The sequence below is a fragment of the Oncorhynchus masou genome, chromosome 1, assembly GCF_036934945.1.
Source record: "Oncorhynchus masou masou isolate Uvic2021 chromosome 1, UVic_Omas_1.1, whole genome shotgun sequence".
Classification (NCBI taxonomy): Eukaryota; Metazoa; Chordata; class Actinopteri; order Salmoniformes; family Salmonidae; genus Oncorhynchus; species Oncorhynchus masou.
This window is the reverse complement of record NC_088212.1, coordinates 55,380,167-55,398,282: the sequence shown is the minus strand read 5'-3', so window position 1 is coordinate 55,398,282 and position 18,116 is coordinate 55,380,167. Positions and strand designations below refer to the sequence as shown.

The 18,116-nt window shown below is 40.4% G+C and overlaps 1 protein-coding gene across 2 annotated transcripts in view; it reads left to right on the top strand.

The window, feature by feature from the left end:
* Positions 1-1,217: 1,217 nt before the first annotated feature.
* The window catches only part of LOC135546464 (USP6 N-terminal-like protein), a 41,870-nt gene continuing 24,971 nt past the window's right edge, over positions 1,218-18,116 (top strand). For both annotated transcript variants that reach the window (XM_064974911.1, XM_064974903.1), the window contains exons 1-2: positions 1,218-1,426; positions 7,037-7,110. In XM_064974911.1, coding sequence (XP_064830983.1) covers positions 7,045-7,110 — 66 coding nt within the window. In that variant the 5' untranslated portion in view covers positions 1,218-1,426; positions 7,037-7,044. The remainder of the gene's footprint in view (positions 1,427-7,036; positions 7,111-18,116) is intronic.

Genomic DNA, 18,116 nt, shown 5'->3' with positions numbered 1-18,116 from the left:
CCAAAAACATTGGAGACGGCTTATGGTAGCGCATTCAGTTCTCTGGCAAAAGCTCTGGTGGACATTCCTGCATTCAGCATGCCATTGCACGGTCCCTCAAATTGAGACATCTGTGTCATTGTGTTATGTGGCAAAACTGCAAATTTTAGAGTGGCTTTTTATTGTCTCCAGCACAAGGTGCACCTGTGTAATGATCATGCTGTTTAATCAGTTTCTTGATATGCCACACCTGTCAGGTGGATGGATTATTTTGGCAAAAGAGAAATGTTCACTAACAGGGATGTAAACAAATGTGGGCACAACATTTGAGAGAAATAAGCTTTTTGTTCATATGGAACATTTCTGGGATCTTTTATTTCAGCTCATGAAACATGTTGCGTTTATATTTTTGTTCAGTGTAATAATAAACTACATTTATCAATCTGACTTACGTGAATAAATGCTTTAGCCCAGTTAGCAATGAGCAATCTGGAGGCCGGCGTAAATCCAGAGCGTATTTGCCCATCGCCTCATTCACATGGCGCCTGCGATATTCCACTTGTGTATATCATACAAAACATAAAATTCGAAATGGGTGATGGACATCCACAAATGAACACATATCATCCTAAATGGAGTGACTGATTTACATACAGAATAATATGAAATTCTCTGAGACCAGGTTGCCTTATCAGTCATTGATCAATTCTGATGTAGTACCACCACTGCAATGTGTGCAATGATAATCACTTGTCTTTTATGTCTGATTTTCTATTTTGAAAACTATTCACACTTGCTCATGTTGTACTCAGGTGGTATGCTGAACATCATGCCATGGCCTAAAATACAAGGTGTATTGCAATCACTGATCAATGATGCTAATCAACACTCCGGGTGAATGGTTATAGGTCTATTGACACAAATGTTATATTTGATTTATTTTATAGTCCTGAAGAACTTGCTAGAGAGGGCTCCGTTCTCCACATGAGTACAACACTACACCGTGGTTGGTGTAAAGCATCCGCACAGCCAGCAGAGGGCGCCAAAGCACATAATAGACTTCACATCAGCCACCACTGTAGTGTACATGAGGTGAATCGGTTCATAGAAACAAAATAGGACTGTAAATGCAGGAGGACTGTACCTTTAAGTCATCATCATCATCATCATCCGACATACATATTTCGGTCACGCATGCCACGCTGCTGCGCCTGCTCAGTTTACCACAGACGGTTCAGTGACAAATGTACCACTATCCCGTTAGATGTAGGAAGCCCGTGTGCTCCAGTGTATACCCACTGTAGACTTGGCGGCTATTGTTGTGATTCCGCGATTTGGGTGACAGCTCCAGTGGATCAAAAAATTCCAGGAGCAACCGAATAATGAGAAGAGGGATTTACAATATTTCTACTGCACGGATAGCGCAGAGAGAGACCCACAATAAAAGGTAAATAATAATCAATATATTTCCTTTATTGTTTCGCCATTCGTGTGTAATTCCCCTGATGACATAATGCTACATTATAGGTTATGAAAATGCGGATGAATGCAACAACACTCGCTTGTGCGGTCGTGTTAAGCCTTTTGTGCGTTGCCTGTATTGCTTTTCTACAGGCTACAGTTTTGCTGACAACACCCAATTAATATAATCCCCTTGGTATCAATGTAGCCTTTCTCTGTAGCATGGCGAATATGGTTATAAACAGAAACACTTCAGTAACTTGATTTCTTGTTTAGGATAGGATTCAATAGATGGATTTGCATAGGTTGCCCAGCGTAAAATACACAGGAACACATTTTTCCTTCCTTTAAAAAAACAAGTATGTATTGTTTTGCAATATTATAAATGCACTATCTGTCGTTGTGGTAATGCACAGTTCGTTGTGTAATAAATGAATGTGTGTGTGTGTGTGTGTTTTTCATGCATGTTTGTGTGTTCCTGTGCATGTGCACGTGTTCCTAACTCATTCCATTTGCACCTGTATGTGTGGGACAACTTCCTCTGGACAAGTAAAGTCAAGTCAATCAGTTGGGGGGCACGGATAGCTACGTAAACACTCTCTGGTCTCTCTTCTGGCCTCTCTTCTGGCCTCTGCCCTGCCAACAGAGACATTCTCAGTAACTCCATATGCCTGCTATGATTTCAGACCACTGACCACATGGCAGTTTCTGCCAGACGCTTTGAATAGTATGCAGCACATTCAGAGCTTTATAGCGAGGATCGCTATCGCCCGTGTTCCCTCTTCTGAGTTTGTTGTTCTGAAAGTAAGACCAGATATAAAGAGGTGAAGCTGTTCCTGACCACCAGTAGCCTAGAATATTGGTATTGATGTCTCCCGACCTGAGTTTCTTTGGTTAGGACGGGTGTGTTGTCACTTTTTTCTTTTTGCCCATTAAGATAAACAAACAAATGTTAGGCTTACAAGGTGGAGGCCAGGAGGGTAAAATGTCTTTCTCCTCGTAGTCACACATATCAGCATCTGCTGACCATGTAGTTACAGGTGTACTGTACTGTGCAGACATCAGTCGAAGCCTCAGTCATCTCCTCTGCTCTGTTTTATTTGTGCCAATGAGGGACCACTGTCTGTCTGGCAGACATGTGCTACATTCTCTACCTTACTGAATTATTCAGTAGGTCTAGACTTATTCACATTCTAGACATCCAGTCCTGTCTGGTAAGTTAAAGCATCCATGCAGTCGTTGTAATTGTATTTTCAAATCATCACTTTATGTCTAATAACACTGTGTGTGTTTTATGTTAATGAAAATAACAATTAATCTGATCTTGTGGGTGTTTAGGAAGCAAATGTGAAGATATATTTACATATACAGCCCTGATTGGTTGATAGGATGTTCTAGAGCTCACTCCTTACCCAGATGAACAGTCATTGGTGTATTATAATCAGATCACATTGTGATGTCATGATGTGGTCCAAAAGTTCCATCCCACCTGAACAGACAGAAATTCCAGGCATTTAAAAAAAAAACAGCTCTTACACAAAAATGACATTATTATAATTTTCACAATTTCAGTGTTATTTCAACCTATTTCAAGGAAAATCACGTTTTTAACTGCACTGTCCCTTTAAGTTGGCTACTCCGGTCGTGTGTGTGTGTGTGTGTGTGTGTGTGTGTGTGTGTGTGTGTGTGTGTGTGTGTGTGTGTGTGTGTGTGTGTGTGTGTGTGTGTGTGTGTGTGTGTGTGCAGGGTTTTGTTCCAGCCCAGCATTTAAAAAACCTGATTGAAACAATTGTGATCCTCAGGTTAGACCACGGTTAGTTCAATCGGATGTTTTAGGGCCAAGCTGGAACAAAAGCCTCCAAATACTATTACTACTACTACTATTAATACTAATACTGTCTAGTACTATGTTCTAGCTGCATGTGCCTGACTGCCTGTGCCTGACTGCCTGTGCTTGACTGCCTGTGCTTGACTGCCTGTCAAAATTAATACCTTAAACAGTACAGTTATCATTTATTAGACTTGTGCCATCATACCCATGTTGCATGTAGTTGTAAACAATATTGTGGAAACATCTCCACTCAGTGGTTGAAAGCAGAGGTCGACCGATTATGATTTTTCAACGCCGATACCGATACCGATTATTGAAGGACCAAAAAAAGCCGATACCGATTAATAATATTTGTAATAATGACAATTACAACAATACTGAATGAACACTTATTTTAACTTAATATAATACATCAATAAAATCAATTTAGCCTCGAATAAATAATGAAACACGTTCAATTTGGTTTAAATAATGCAAAAACAAAGTGTTGGAGAAGAAAGTAAAAGTGCAATATGTGCCATGTAAGAAAGCTAACGTTTAAGTTCCTTGCTCAGAACATGAGAACATATGAATGTTGGTGGTTCCTTTTAGTTTTAGGTTGCAGTTATTATAGGAATTATAGGACTATTTCTCTCTATACCATGTGTATTTCATATACCTTTGACTATTAGATGTGCTTATAGGCACTTTAGTATTGCCAGTGTAACAGTATAGCTTTCATCCCTCTCCTCGCCTCTACCTGGACTCGAACCAGGAACACATCGACAACAGCCACCCTCGAAGCAGCGTTACCCATGCAGAGCAAGGGGAACAACTACCCCAAGTCTCAGAGCGAGTGACGTTTGAAACGCTATTAGCGCACACCCCGCTAACTAGCGAGCCATTTCACAACGGTTACACCAGCCTAATCTCGGGAGTTGATAGGCTTGAAGTCATAAACAGCGTAATGCTTGAAGCACAGCAAAGAGCTGCTGGCAAAACGCACGAAAGTGCTTTTTGAATGAATGCTTACGAGCATGCTGGTGCCTACCATTGCTCAGTCAGACTGCTCTATCAAATCATAGACTTAATTATATCATAAAAACACACAGAAATACGAGCCTTAGGTCATTAATACGGTCAAATCCGGAAACTATCATCTCGAAAACAAAACATTTATTCTTTCAGTGAAATCCGGAACTGTTCTGTATTTTATCTAACGGATGGCATCCCTAAGTCTAAATATTGCTGTTACATTGCACAACCTTTAATGTCATGTCATAATTATGTAAAATCCTGCCAAATTAGTTTGCAACTAGTCAGGCGGCCCAAACTGTTGCATATACCCAGACTCTGCGTTGTCACGGTTTTCATGCGGTGAAGGAGAGTCGGACCAAAATGCAGCGTGTAGATTGCGATCCATGTTTAATAAACAAACGTAAACACGAATCAAATACAAATACTACAAAACAAAGAACGTAATGAACGTAACGAAAACCGAAACAGCCTATACTTGTGTAAACTAACACAGAGACAGGAACAAGGACACTAAGGACAATCACCCACGAAACACACAAAGAATATGGCTGCCTAAATATGGTTCCCAATCAGAGACAACGATAATCACCTGATTGATTGAGAACCGCCTCAGGCAGCCATAGACTAACGCTAGACATCCCACAAAACCCCAAGACAAAAACACACCACAATAACCCATGTCACACCCTGGCCTGACCGAATAAATGAAGAATAAACATAATATATTTCGACCAGGGTGTGACATGCGTGCAATGAATGCAAGAGAAGTGACACAATTTCACCTGGTTAATATTGCCTGCTAACCTTTCTTTGAGCTAAATATGCGGGTTTAAAAATATATCTTTCTGTGTATTGATTTTAAGAAAGGCATTGATGTTTATGGTTAGGTACACGTTGGAGCAACGACGGTCCTTTTTCGCGAATGCGCACCACATCGATTATATGCAACGCAGGACACGCTAGATAAACTACTAATATCATCAGCCATGTGTAGTTATAACTAGTGATTATGATTGATTGATCGTTTTTTCTAAGATAAGTTTAATGCTAGCTAGCAACTTACCTTGGCTTCTTACTGCATTCGCATAACAGACAGGCTCCTCGTGAGGCAGGTGGTTTAGAGCGTTGGACTAGTTAACCGTAAGGTTGCAAGATTGAATCCCTGAGCTGACAAGGTACAAATCTGTCGTTCTGCCCCTGAACAAGGTAGTTAACCCACCGTTCCATGGCCGTCATTGAAAATAAAAATGTGTTCTTAACTGGCTTGCCTAGTTAAATAAAGTTATAAAAAAATTATTTAAAAAATCAGCAAAATCGGCGTCCAAAAATACCAATTTCTGATTGTTATGAAAACTTGAAATCGACCCTAATTAATCGGCCATTCCGATTCATCGGTCGACCTCTAGTTGAAAGCCAGTCACATAACTTCAGTTAAGAGATACCAGAGTGATGGAATTACATTTCCTTTGTTCCCGAAGCTGCCTTTGCAATCAAGTTGGAAAATAACAACAAATGGTTGTGTCATCCTGCCCCCAAAGATAGTGATAAGATCCAGATGTTGGACATGTCCTGCTGTGGTCCAGATTATGACTGATCTGGAACCAGGACACTGGTAATGATGCAGCCCATGGAAAGTGTGGATTAACTGGGATTAGGCCCATCCCGCTGTTTTGTTTTGGAGAGTACACTATAAACATTCTTGTGCTGTCGGGATCCCACTGATAAGGTCTGTTCATATGATGTATTGAGGGAAAAACCTGTGCTTGCTGGGGTGTAGCACCACAGAGGCATAGGCATTCATATGCTACACTCTGGCATGTGTGGAAAGGTCAACTCAGCGAGGTCAGAATGCTTTGTAACAGGTTGGAGGGCCGTGAAATCAATATTCACCTCTCAGTCAAACGCATACTGCTGTAGGCCTACACTGGCTATCCATCTTCTCAAACAGCCCCACACAACGTACATCTGAGGGCCCTTGAAATGATTGCCTTCATACTTTTTGGATGATTAGCATTACCTAATTACATTGTGCAGAGACATGTGTGTGTATGTGTGTGTGTGTGTGTGTGTGTGTGTGTGCGTGCGCGAGGTAGATTCCTGTGTAGGAGGGTGCAGAGAGAGCGGGCAAGGGAGGAGGAGGAAGATGGGGGTTAGCGGGTACTGTCAGCCAAACACTGGCAGGACTCTTGGATCCCAGGGGGCTTATATTACTGATCCACAGAACAGACAGACACACACACTGACATCCCCTTCACACACTGCCAACATATTATACATCCACATTGCTCTCTGCTTCTCAAGCCTGTGTTTCACACGTTAAAATCTGCAGTTTTTACTATGGTTTTATTATCTTAGTCAATAGACACACACAGTGGCCCACCAGGGTTTAAACTATGTCACCACTAAGGGCATGTGAAGTGCATTCAGCCATAGTGTGACACTGTGTCAACACTTAGCTGAGGAGTAGACACATGCTGGTCAGAGCTCTGTAGTGGAGCCGGTTACAGGCTTATGATCAACAATAGTGAATTAACCAACTGAATGGACAAAAACAATATCACCTCCTCTTTATACAGACATCACCGCTGCTTTTAAAAGAAATAATCACCGATGTGTATCCAGTAGCCAGTTAGGCCGACATAAAATTAAGAGCATGTCTCTTATACTTTTGCCAACACATTTGGCCACAACCGTGCAAGCCAAAGCATCTCTGATTTGACATGGTTTGTTCTTTATTTGCCTTTTCAGATATTGACATGAAGAAAGACATTGAGACATTGATAGCAGAGGAACGCGCTGACATCATCTTGAAATATGATACGGTGGGTGGCGTTCATCAAATACAGCATTCGGAGGCTTTCAGGATGCTGTGAACGGTTTTATTAGTTATTTCTCGTTTACCGATGACCAAAATAACCCAAGCGACCTGTCCAACAAAGGCTTCTACAGTCGGAGAACTCCTAGATAAGGTTTGAAAGTTCATAGACATCAGTTCAGTTCTTACTTAGTTCCAGTAACAGTCATATTTGTTACAGAGCATATCATAGCATAGCATAGCAATAGTGATGTTTAGCTCCAGGCCTGCATTGATGCATCCATAAATAAGTTAGTCTAAGACCGGTCTACTTATGTATGTAGACTGCACCACCTCTCATCACCTTCCATAAACAAGGAAATAGATCAACCACACTGGTCAAAACCAAACAGCAAAGGTCTTGTTATGTCCACACACAAGCAAGTGCATCTTCTAATGCACGTCCTTGATGATCAGATGTTGATTCACTTGGCCTGAGTTTGTACTTCAAACAACATGCATTCCATTTTCAGAACATGTCATGGAGTTATCCCGTCTGACTGTACCACATGTCCTCTCTGCCTGTGTGTTGTCCATCTGTTCACACAGGAGGAAGAGTTCACACTTGTTTGAGCGTGTCGTTAAAAAGCACCACGACCGTCGCTCTAAGAGGGATAAGAAAGAGAAACCGAATGTGAATGTGTGTGTGAGTGTGTGTGTGTGTTGCTAAGCATTGTCTGTGTGGGTTTATGAAGAAGCCTAATAGCATGCTTGTGGTTTGTTGTGTAACAGGAAAGTATTATATAATACAATGTTGAGGAGATTTAGACATACATAAGCATCTAAAATGGTCACAGTTGCCAGGAAAACACAATCATACTGTAAGAGTATGTTGTTAATTCTATAAAACCTGTAGAAGTATACATTCTAAAATGAAAGGTTATGAAGTCTATTTAGTACAAACTAGAGGACTTGAACTTCAAGCGACCCAATTGCCCAAGCAATATCTGTCTGACAGTGTTCCCTCTTCAAATTGGGGTCAGCAGACACGCTGACACTGGAAAGAGCAAGAGGGAGGGAGAGCGAGAGAGACAACTACAGCGAATGAGACAGTTGACTCTCGAAATAGCAAGAGAGAGCGAGTAGGAATGAGACAGAGTTGAATTTAGCTCACAGGCAACGAGACATGAGAACATACTGTTTCTACAGCAGGAAAATAATCCTGCAGCAACAAGAAATGTGAGTTATAATTTTTATTGTAATTAATGGACCTTTTTGTAGAGTTTGATACACTTTTTGTAAGGGGAAATTAAGTCTTGATAGTTCAAAGTTGAAATGACAAACTTTACAAGCCCTTTTGAACCCTAAATACACTACAAAGTAAAACATTTGCTGCATTGCAGGAAAGTTATCCTGCAATTGGGTGGTCCTATTAAGATCCTACATCTGTAGAAGGGACCATGTCTGGCCTTAGCAACACCTGTGACAACGGCCATAGCTAGACCATAGCAATAGATTACACCATGGTCTCTCTAAGCTACTGAACCAGAAATCAGGTGATTTTTGACTGTCTGTAGAATTCTACTGTCTGTGGGTTATTTGACTTTGAACAGAAGAACAGAAGAAGCACACACTGTCTCAGACCTCAGGTGGTGACAGAACAGACACCATGTTTTTAGCACAATTCACCATGGGTGTTCTGTTTAATGTGATGTGCAGATGGCTTAGTCAGTGTGTCATTTCTGTTTCTGTTTGGCAAAGACAACAACTTGGCTGTCAACAAGGTTATGACTTATTATACAATGGGTGGGTCTAATCCTGAACGCTTATTGGTTGAAACTGCTTTCCAGACGGTGTCTATTCCACAAGTTAAATCTTTGACGTTAAAATGCCTATTTACTCTGTTCCATCTGACTGCGAAATCCACTGTCTCATTAGCCCAGCCATCTCCACTATAAGAAGCATCTAGGCATTATCTCGCATAACTTTTAGACAAACATTTAGTTTTCAACAGAGGAGATTTGTATAAACCTTGCTGTCTGTCTCTCCAACATTTGCAACATTGTTTTAATATTCAGAATTCGATCTCCAGCTGTCACATAGTAATGAACGTGTCGGGAGTCGGGTTGAGACAGACAGGCAGGCAGTGTTTCTCAAAATCACGTGTCAGCATAATTTTTTATGGACATATACAAATAAAAATCAATAAAAAACTGGTAAAACGAAACAATAACAGATAGATTGCAGTCTTTCAAGCTTCAGTTTGAAGTGATTGTGTTAGCTGTGTTGTTGGCTATCTCCCCTGAACAACAGTGTCCTGATCAGAGTGCATCATTAGCTCATTGTTATGGATGTATCAAATAAATGTCGCAAGAAAAAATGTTATTGGTCACATACACATACAGTGCCTTGCGAAAGTATTCGTCCCCCTTGAACTTTGCGACCTTTTGCCACATTTCAGGCTTCAAACATAAAGATATAAAACTGTATTTTTTGTGAAGAATCAACAATAAGTGGGACACAATCATGAAGTGGAACGACATTTATTGGATATTTCAAACTTTTTTAACAAATCAAAAACTGAAAAATTGGGCGTGCAAAATTATTCAGCCCCCTTAAGTTAATACTTTGTAGCACCACCTTTTGCTGCGATTATAGCTGTAAGTCGCTTGGGGTATGTCTCTATCAGTTTTGCACATCGAGAGACTGACATTTTTCCCCATTCCTCCTTGCAAAACAGCTCGAGCTTAGTGAGGTTGGATGGAGAGCATTTGTGAACAGCAGTTTTCAGTTCTTTCCACAGATTCTCGATTGGATTCAGGTCTGGACTTTGACTTGGCTATTCTAACACCTGGATATGTTTATTTTTGAACCATTCCATTGTAGATTTTGCTTTATGTTTTGGATCATTGTCTTGTTGGAAGACAAATCTCCGTCCCAGTCTCAGGTCTTTTGCAGACTCCATCAGGTTTTCTTCCAGAATGGTCCTGTATTTGGCTCCATCCATCTTCCCATCAATTTTAACCATCTTCCCTGTCCCTGCTGAAGAAAAGCAGGCCCAAACCATGATGCTGCAACCACCATGTTTGACAGTGGGTATGGTGTGTTCAGGGTGATGAGCTGTGTTGCTTTTACGCCAAACATAACGTTTTGCATTGTTGCCAAAAAGTTCAATTTTGGTTTCATCTGACCAGAGCACCTTCTTCCACATGTTTGGTGTGTCTCCCAGGTGGCTTGTGGCAAACTTTAAACGACACTTTTTATGGATATCTTTAAGAAATGGCTTTCTTCTTGCCACTCTTCCATAAAGGCCAGATTTGTGCAATATACGACTGATTGTTGTCCTATGGACAGAGTCTCCCACCTCAGCTGTAGATCTCTGCAGTTCATCCAGAGTGATCATGGGCCTCTTGGGGGGTGTGGTCTCCCCCTGTACCAGACAGGGGGAGACAGGCCAGGGCAGACGGTGAACAGATCGCCAGGTGGAATCCAAGCAGCAGGCAACGGGAGAAACTTTTATTTCTGGAGGCAGATTTCTTGTAGAAAAGGCCAGTGGATGGTATTTGAACAGCAGGAGTGGGCTTAAAAGACTCCTGCCACTTGTTGGGCCCAAAGGCCTCAACACCTTTCACTTCACACCTCCGTGCTAATTGAAGTTGTTTCAGGTATGTCCTAGCAAGCCTGGCAGCCTTAACTCTTCAAGTAAAATATATCATTGTAATTTACTTTTCATTATATTTTTCTTCTTGGCTTTCAAAATAGCATCAGACCAAACACTACTCACTCAGTTGGATGGTGTCCTTAGGTCTCTGCTGTTTGTTTGCTAGAGCCGTATAGCTTGGATAAAGGAAACATGGGTAGCAGTAATCTCTCCAGTTAATTTGGGCCAAAATTAGGTTGTAGGTTTGGAGTTTTGATCTGGAGTGAAGGCCTTGCATCATGCATATTTCCCTGCTGAAAAAGTTTATTTAACTCCAAATCTATCTTTTTCTAAAAAACACGTAAAAAAATGTGAGAGTTCACATGCAGCTCTGTCACCTTCAGTTTATTTTGACTGCAGTGTTTGACGTGACTGTAAGTCAGCCGTAGTTGTCTAGCTAGCTAGTAAGGGATAAGAACGTTGACAGCCAGTATGGCAATAGAACATTTAGAATGAACGACTAGGTCGCGTCAATAGATACAAAACAAAAAGACTTAACGACTGGGTCGCATCTCTGGAACCCAAACCAAATCGATAGAAGAACGACAAGCCAGTTTGGGTAGCTAGATTTGTGTCGGGACTATATCTTGTGGAAGGATGAAATAGTATGAATAAATTAATCAAAATAACGTTTTTAATGAAAATATTTAATATTTTAATATGTTGATACTGCCCTCGAAGCGGGTGTTTGGTGGATATATTGGCACGGTTTGGCATACCCATGCTCATTTATCCCCCAATCACCAGCTTCTCGGGCAGAATCACTTACAGTAAGTGTTAATTTTTAATTTATTTTTTTATAATGTTTTTTTTTCAGACACAGATAAGTAGGACAACAGTAGGACAATAAATGATAATAAATGATAATAAAGACAATTTAGCCATGTGTTAATACATATACTGTATAAAATATACTGTGTATGCATTCTTGAATTATGTACACGTCATATGGTCTTGGTATTTACATTCTGTCAAGTGTACTAGAACGATAAACAAAGAATGACAGAAAACAACTAAACAAAAAGCAAAAAAGCAAAAGGAGTGGCTTAACTTGAGAATGTGTTTGAGCTCATGACATTAGGTTAGAGATAATGATTGAACTCATGACATTAGTGAACATTAATTTGTATTTGTATGTATTATTTAGATGCTGCCAAGGCAGCAGCTACTGTACCTGGGGTTCAAACACATTGAGGCACTTACATCACACATAAAACAAAAGATAAAACAGTACATCATACAATATTATTACACCACTACATAGCTACAGTAAAATACAAAATGTATAATACCACCATACAACAATATTACAAAGTGTGTGTATGCTAACGTTGGTGTATATCTGTGTCTGTACCTGTGTGTGTCTCTTCACAGTACCTGCTGTTCCATAAGGTCTATTTATCTTTTTATGCTAATTTTAATCTGATTCTCATCTACTGCTTGCATCATTTACCTGATGCGGAATAGAGTTCTATTTAGTCATGGCTCTGTGTAGCACTGTGCGCCTCCCATAGTCTGTTCTGGACTTGGGGATTGTAAAGAGAACTCTGGTGGCATGTCTTGTGGGTTATGCATGGGTGTCCAAGCTGTGTGCTAGTATTCCAGGTGCGACAAAAGTCGGGCCTGTAGGACCTGCCTTATTGATAGTGTTGTTAAGAAGGCAGAGCAGCGCTTTATTATGGATATACTTCTCCCCATCTTAGCTACTTTTGTATCAACGTGTTTTGAACATGACAGTTTACGATCCATGGTTACTCCAAGCAGTTTAGTCACCTCAACTTTACTGAAACAATGCTTTCAGTTTTTGAAATATTTAGGACTAACTTATTCCTTGCCACACATTCTGGAACTAACTGCAACGCTTTGTTAAGTGTTGCAGTCATTTCAATTGTTGTAGTAGCTGACGTGTATAGTGCTGAGTCATCCGCATACATAGACTTTACTCAAAGTAAAGATTGAAAAAAGTAAGGGGCCTATATAGCTGCCCTGTGGAATTCCTGATTCTACATGGATTATGTTGGAGATCCTTCCATTAAAAAACACCCTCTGTGTTCTGTTAGTTAACTCTTTAGCGACAATATAGCAGGGGGTATAAAACCATAACACACATGTTTTTTTCAGCAGCAGACTGATTGATAATGTTAAAAGCCACACTGAAGTCTAACAAAACAGTCCCCACAATCTTTTGATCATCAATTTCTCTCAGCCAGTCATCATTCATTTGTGTAAGTGTTAAACTTGTTGAGTTACACTTACAGTTACACTTACACACTTACACTTACAAGTTTTTACAGTCCTTTTCTTAATGAGTGCATGCTTATTAATAACGGAATAAGCATTTCATAAATGTGTCAAGTGCAGCATCTGGTTGTTTATTACACACCACAGACCAGCAAATATTCTTTACATCATCAACATAAGAATCACTACAAAACATATTGTATGACCTCTTATACACTATGTATGGCCCAGCTTTTGGAACTTTGGTTTTCCTAGATACGGCTACTATATTGTGATCACTGCATCCAATGGCTTTGATTACTGCTTTAAGCACATTTCTGCAACATTAGTAAAGATGTGATCAATGCGTGTTGATGATTTCATTCAAGTCATTAATGAAATCACCCAGAAAATATACCTCTCTGTTGATATCATATATATTATCAAGCATTTCACACATATGATCCAGATACTGACTGTTAGTGCTTGGTCTATAGCAGCTTCCCACACAAATGGGATTTACATGAGGCATATTACTTCAACAGTATTTAACCTGAAATTGTCTCTACGCTTTACAGGACTGTGATTCTGAATATAGACCGCAACACCACCCCCAATGGCATTTCTGTCTTTTCTGTAGGTGTTATAACCATGTATTGCTACCACTGTATCGTCAAAGGTATTATCGAAGTGAGTTTCAGAGATAGTCAGAATATGAATGGCATCTGTTACTAGCAAGTTATTCATTTCAGGAACCTTGTTTCTTAGGCTTGTAGTGGAAATTCAGTTCTGAGAGAGACTTTGTCATTTCATTTTTGTCATCTTTATTTAATATCGATTTAATTATTGCAATAATGAAACCATCGACCCCACACTCCGAAGTGTGTTGCCGAATGCTTAACATCTGCTTTTTTCATTATCAGTAATATAAGACCTAAAAATGCTTAGTCAGCCTGGTTCCAACCTTCCCATAAGACCCCTTGGTTCATGTCCTGGTTATCTGCAGGGGATGTTGTTTTACTTAGAACCTGGCTTAGATTCCCAGATGCCAGGAAGATGAGACAATGAGGCACTGTTCTAAACTCTTCCAGACTATCTCTATCTCGGGTCACACACACCACATCTTGTCTATAGAATGCCAGCTTTAGATTATCATTACCAAGTCATTGTCAGCTGAAGATACAGTTGAAGTCAGAAGTTTACATACACTTAGGTTGGAGTCATTAAAACTCGTTTTTCAACCACTCCACAAATTTCTTGTTAACAAACTATAGTTTTGGGAAGTCAGTTAGGACATCTATTTTGTGCATGACACAAGTAATTTTTCCAACAATTGTTTACAGACAGATTATTTCACTAATAATTAACTGTATCACAATTCCAGTGGGTCAGAAGTTTACACACAGTAAGTTGACTGTGCCTTTATGTCATGGCTTTAGAAGCATCTGATAGACTAATTTACATAATTTGAGTCAACTGGAGTTGTACCTGTTGATGTATTTCAAGACCTACCTTCAAAGTCAGTGCCTCTTTGCTTGAAATCAAGACCTCAGAAAAAAATGTAGACCTCTACAAGTCTGGTTCATCCTTGTGAGCAATTTCCAAATGCCTGAAGGTACCATGTTCATCTGTACAAACAGTAGTACGCAAGTATAAACACCATGGGACCACTCAGCCGTCATACCGCTCAGAAAGGAGACTCGTTCTGTCTCCTAGATTTAAACATACTTAGGTGCAAAACGTGCAAATCGATCCCAGAACAACAGCAAAGGACCTTGTGAAGATGCTGGAGGAAACAGGTACAAAAGTATCCATATCCACAGTAAAACGAGTCCTATATCGACATAACCTGAAAGGCCACTCAGCAAGGAAGAAGCTACTATTCCAAAACCGCCATAAAAAAGCCAGACTACGGTTTGCAACCGCACATGGGGACAAAGATCGTACTTTCTGGAGAAATGTCCTCTGGTCTGATGAAACTGTTTGGCCATAATTAACATCATTATGTTTGGAGGAAAAAGGGGGAGGCTTGCAAGCCAAAGAACACCATCCCAACCGTGAAGCACGGGGTTGGCAGCATCATGTTGTGAGGGTGCTTTTCTGTAGTAGGTGCACTTTGCGCACTTCACAAAATAGATGGCATCATGAGGCAGGAAAATTATATGGATATATTGAAGCAACATCTCAAGACATCAGTCAGGATGTTAAAGCTTGTTGCCAAATGGGTCTTCCAAATGGACAATGACCCCAAGCATACTTCCAATGGCTTAAGGACAACAAAGACAAGGTATTGGAGTGGCCATCACAAAGCCCTGACATAAATCCCATAGACAATTTGTGGGCAGAACTAAAAAAGCATGTGCGAGCAAGCAGGCCTACAAACCTGACTCAGTTACACCAGCTCTGTCAGGAGGAATGTGCCAAAATTCCCCCAACTTATTGTGGGAAGCTTGTGGAACGTTTGACCCAAGATAAACAATTTAAAGGCAATGCTGCCAAATACTAATTGAGTGTATGTAAACTTCTTACCCACTGGGAATGTGATGAAAGAAAAAGCTGGAATAAATCATTCTCTACTATTATTCAGACATTTCACATTCTTAAAATAAAGTGGTGATCCTAACTGACCTAAGACAGGGGGAATGTTTGCTAGGATTAAATGTCAGGAATTGTGAAAAACTGACTTTAAATGTATTTGGATAAGGTATGGCGTATGGTTTTACTTGACCATACGCCCAGACTACCTGCAGGAAGCTAGAGTGGAAAGCATCTCTTTTCAGAAACACTGAATTAAACTGAACAGAAATATCCTACTATTTGTTAAGTATTGAATGCTAACTATTGATATCAAACAAATCAGGAAAATACGTAATTTTTACGTATAATACCAGTCAAAAGTTTGGACACACCTACACATTCAAGGGTTTTTCTTTATTTTTGCTATATTCTAAATTGTAGAATATTAGTGAAGACATCAGAACTATGAAATGACACATGAATATGACCTAAATATGGAATCATGTAATGTAGTAACCAAAAAAGTCCAAATCTAAACGGTGGTTGGAACCAAAAATCTCAAATTTGACTCACAGATTTCCACAGGTCTAATGTACATTGCTCATGTTTCTTGGCCCAAGCGAGTCTCTTCTTATTGTTAGTGTCATTTAGTAGTGGTTTCTTTGCATCAGTTCGACCATGAAGGCCTGATTCACGCAGTCTCCTCGGAACAGTTGATTTTGAGATGTCTGTTACTTGAACTATGTGAAGCATTTATTTGGGCTGCAATTTTTGAGGCAGTTAACTCTTATGAATTTATCCTCTGCAGCAGCGGTAACTCTGGGTCTTCCTTTCCTGTGACGGTCCTCATGAGAGCCAGTTTCATCATAGCACTATGATGGTTTTTGCGACTGCACTCAAAACTTTACAAGTTCTCGAAATTGTCCGGATTGACTGACCATGTGTTTAAAGTAATGATGGACTGTTGCTTATTTGAGCTGTTCTTGCCATAATATAGACTTGTTTTTTACCTAATAGGGATATCTTCTGTATACCACCCCTACCTGGTCACAACACAATTGGTTGGCTCAAACGCATTAAGAAGGAAAGAAATTTCACAAATTAACTTTTAACAAGGCCCACTTGTTAATTGAAATGCATTCTAGGTGACTACCTCATGAAGCTGGTTGAGAGAATGCCAAGAGTGGGCAAAGCTGTCATCAAGGCAAAGGGTGGCTACTTTGAAGAATCTAAAATAGAAAATATATTTTGATTTCCTTAATACTTTTTTGGTTACTACATGATTCCGTATGTGTTATTTAATAGTTTTGATGTCTTCACTATTATTCTACAAGGTAGAAAATAGTAAAAATAAAGAAAAACCCTTGAATGAGTAGGTGTGTCCTAACTTTTGACTCTGTATGTTAAGGTGAGCTATTTTTAGCATACTTGATTGTTTTTATTGCTTTATTGGGAAGCTTATCAGAAGTAGACATTATATTTGAGCCAATAGTGCAGGGTGATCTGCACACAGTCGACTACCTACTTGGGCACAACGCCTCAGTGCTAACAGTATAACTCTGGTTCATAGCGACATGATTACTGTATACAATATCTCTAGGATCAACAGAGACATTCAGGGCAGGGTGGCATAAAGTAAGTTTTTGTGTCTAGCAACTCCCCTGGGATAATGTACATTTGCTGCAACATTTTGACAACTCGCCGACACAATCGTAGGGATTAATTGAGCTGGTATTGGGTCATTTATAAGTCATTGTCTCAATGCAGCCTTGAAATGTGTGGAGTCCAAGAGCCAAGATGATTTGGATAGAATCCGTCATTCCTGTAGAGAATCATCTGTTTCCAGAAAGTGTCAAAGTTATTTTTAAACGTGATTCGAACAGAGCTACTGCAATCTTTTAGCCAAGTGTGTAATGCCAGTAGCCTGCTGATACTTTCACACCCGCGGCCCAACGATGGTACAGGACCTGAGATAATTGGCCGCTTTTTGAAATCTTTCAGTGCTAGAATCAGTTCTTTAAAATCCATTTTCAGAAATTCCGATCTATCCCTCCTGATATCGTTTGACCCCACATGGATTACGACAGCATCAGCTCATGGCATCTGTCGTAGAACGGTCAGAAGCAGCCTTGTAATGTCCTGTACTTGTGCTCCAGGATAGCACAGGGATTCTGCCCTGGGAACCAAGGTGTTTCTTACAATAGAACTGTTGATGATGACAGCTGGTGGCGGAGGAAGTTCATTCTTTCGCCTCAAGTGGTTTCACAAACCCCTCGAGGAACGAAGGGTGGTGGGGCCCGATGGACCCGGGCCAGTTGTAGTATCCATCGTGGATGATGAATAGGCCGGAGTACCTCCGGATCCGATCTCGAACCACAATCCCCCAGGGAAGATCGCGCCGGAATCCTCTAGATCCAGGGCATTAAAGCTGTTTCTGGTCTGTGTCCGGTCTGGGCTTAATATCTCCAATGAGGCTCCCGTTACCAGAGGACGCTGTTTTCGACTTCCATGGCGAGTGACGTATCTCCATGGCTGGTTGGTAATATTGAGAACAGGAACATCCCCCAAGTCATCCAGGAGCATCCTACTAGCTCCAT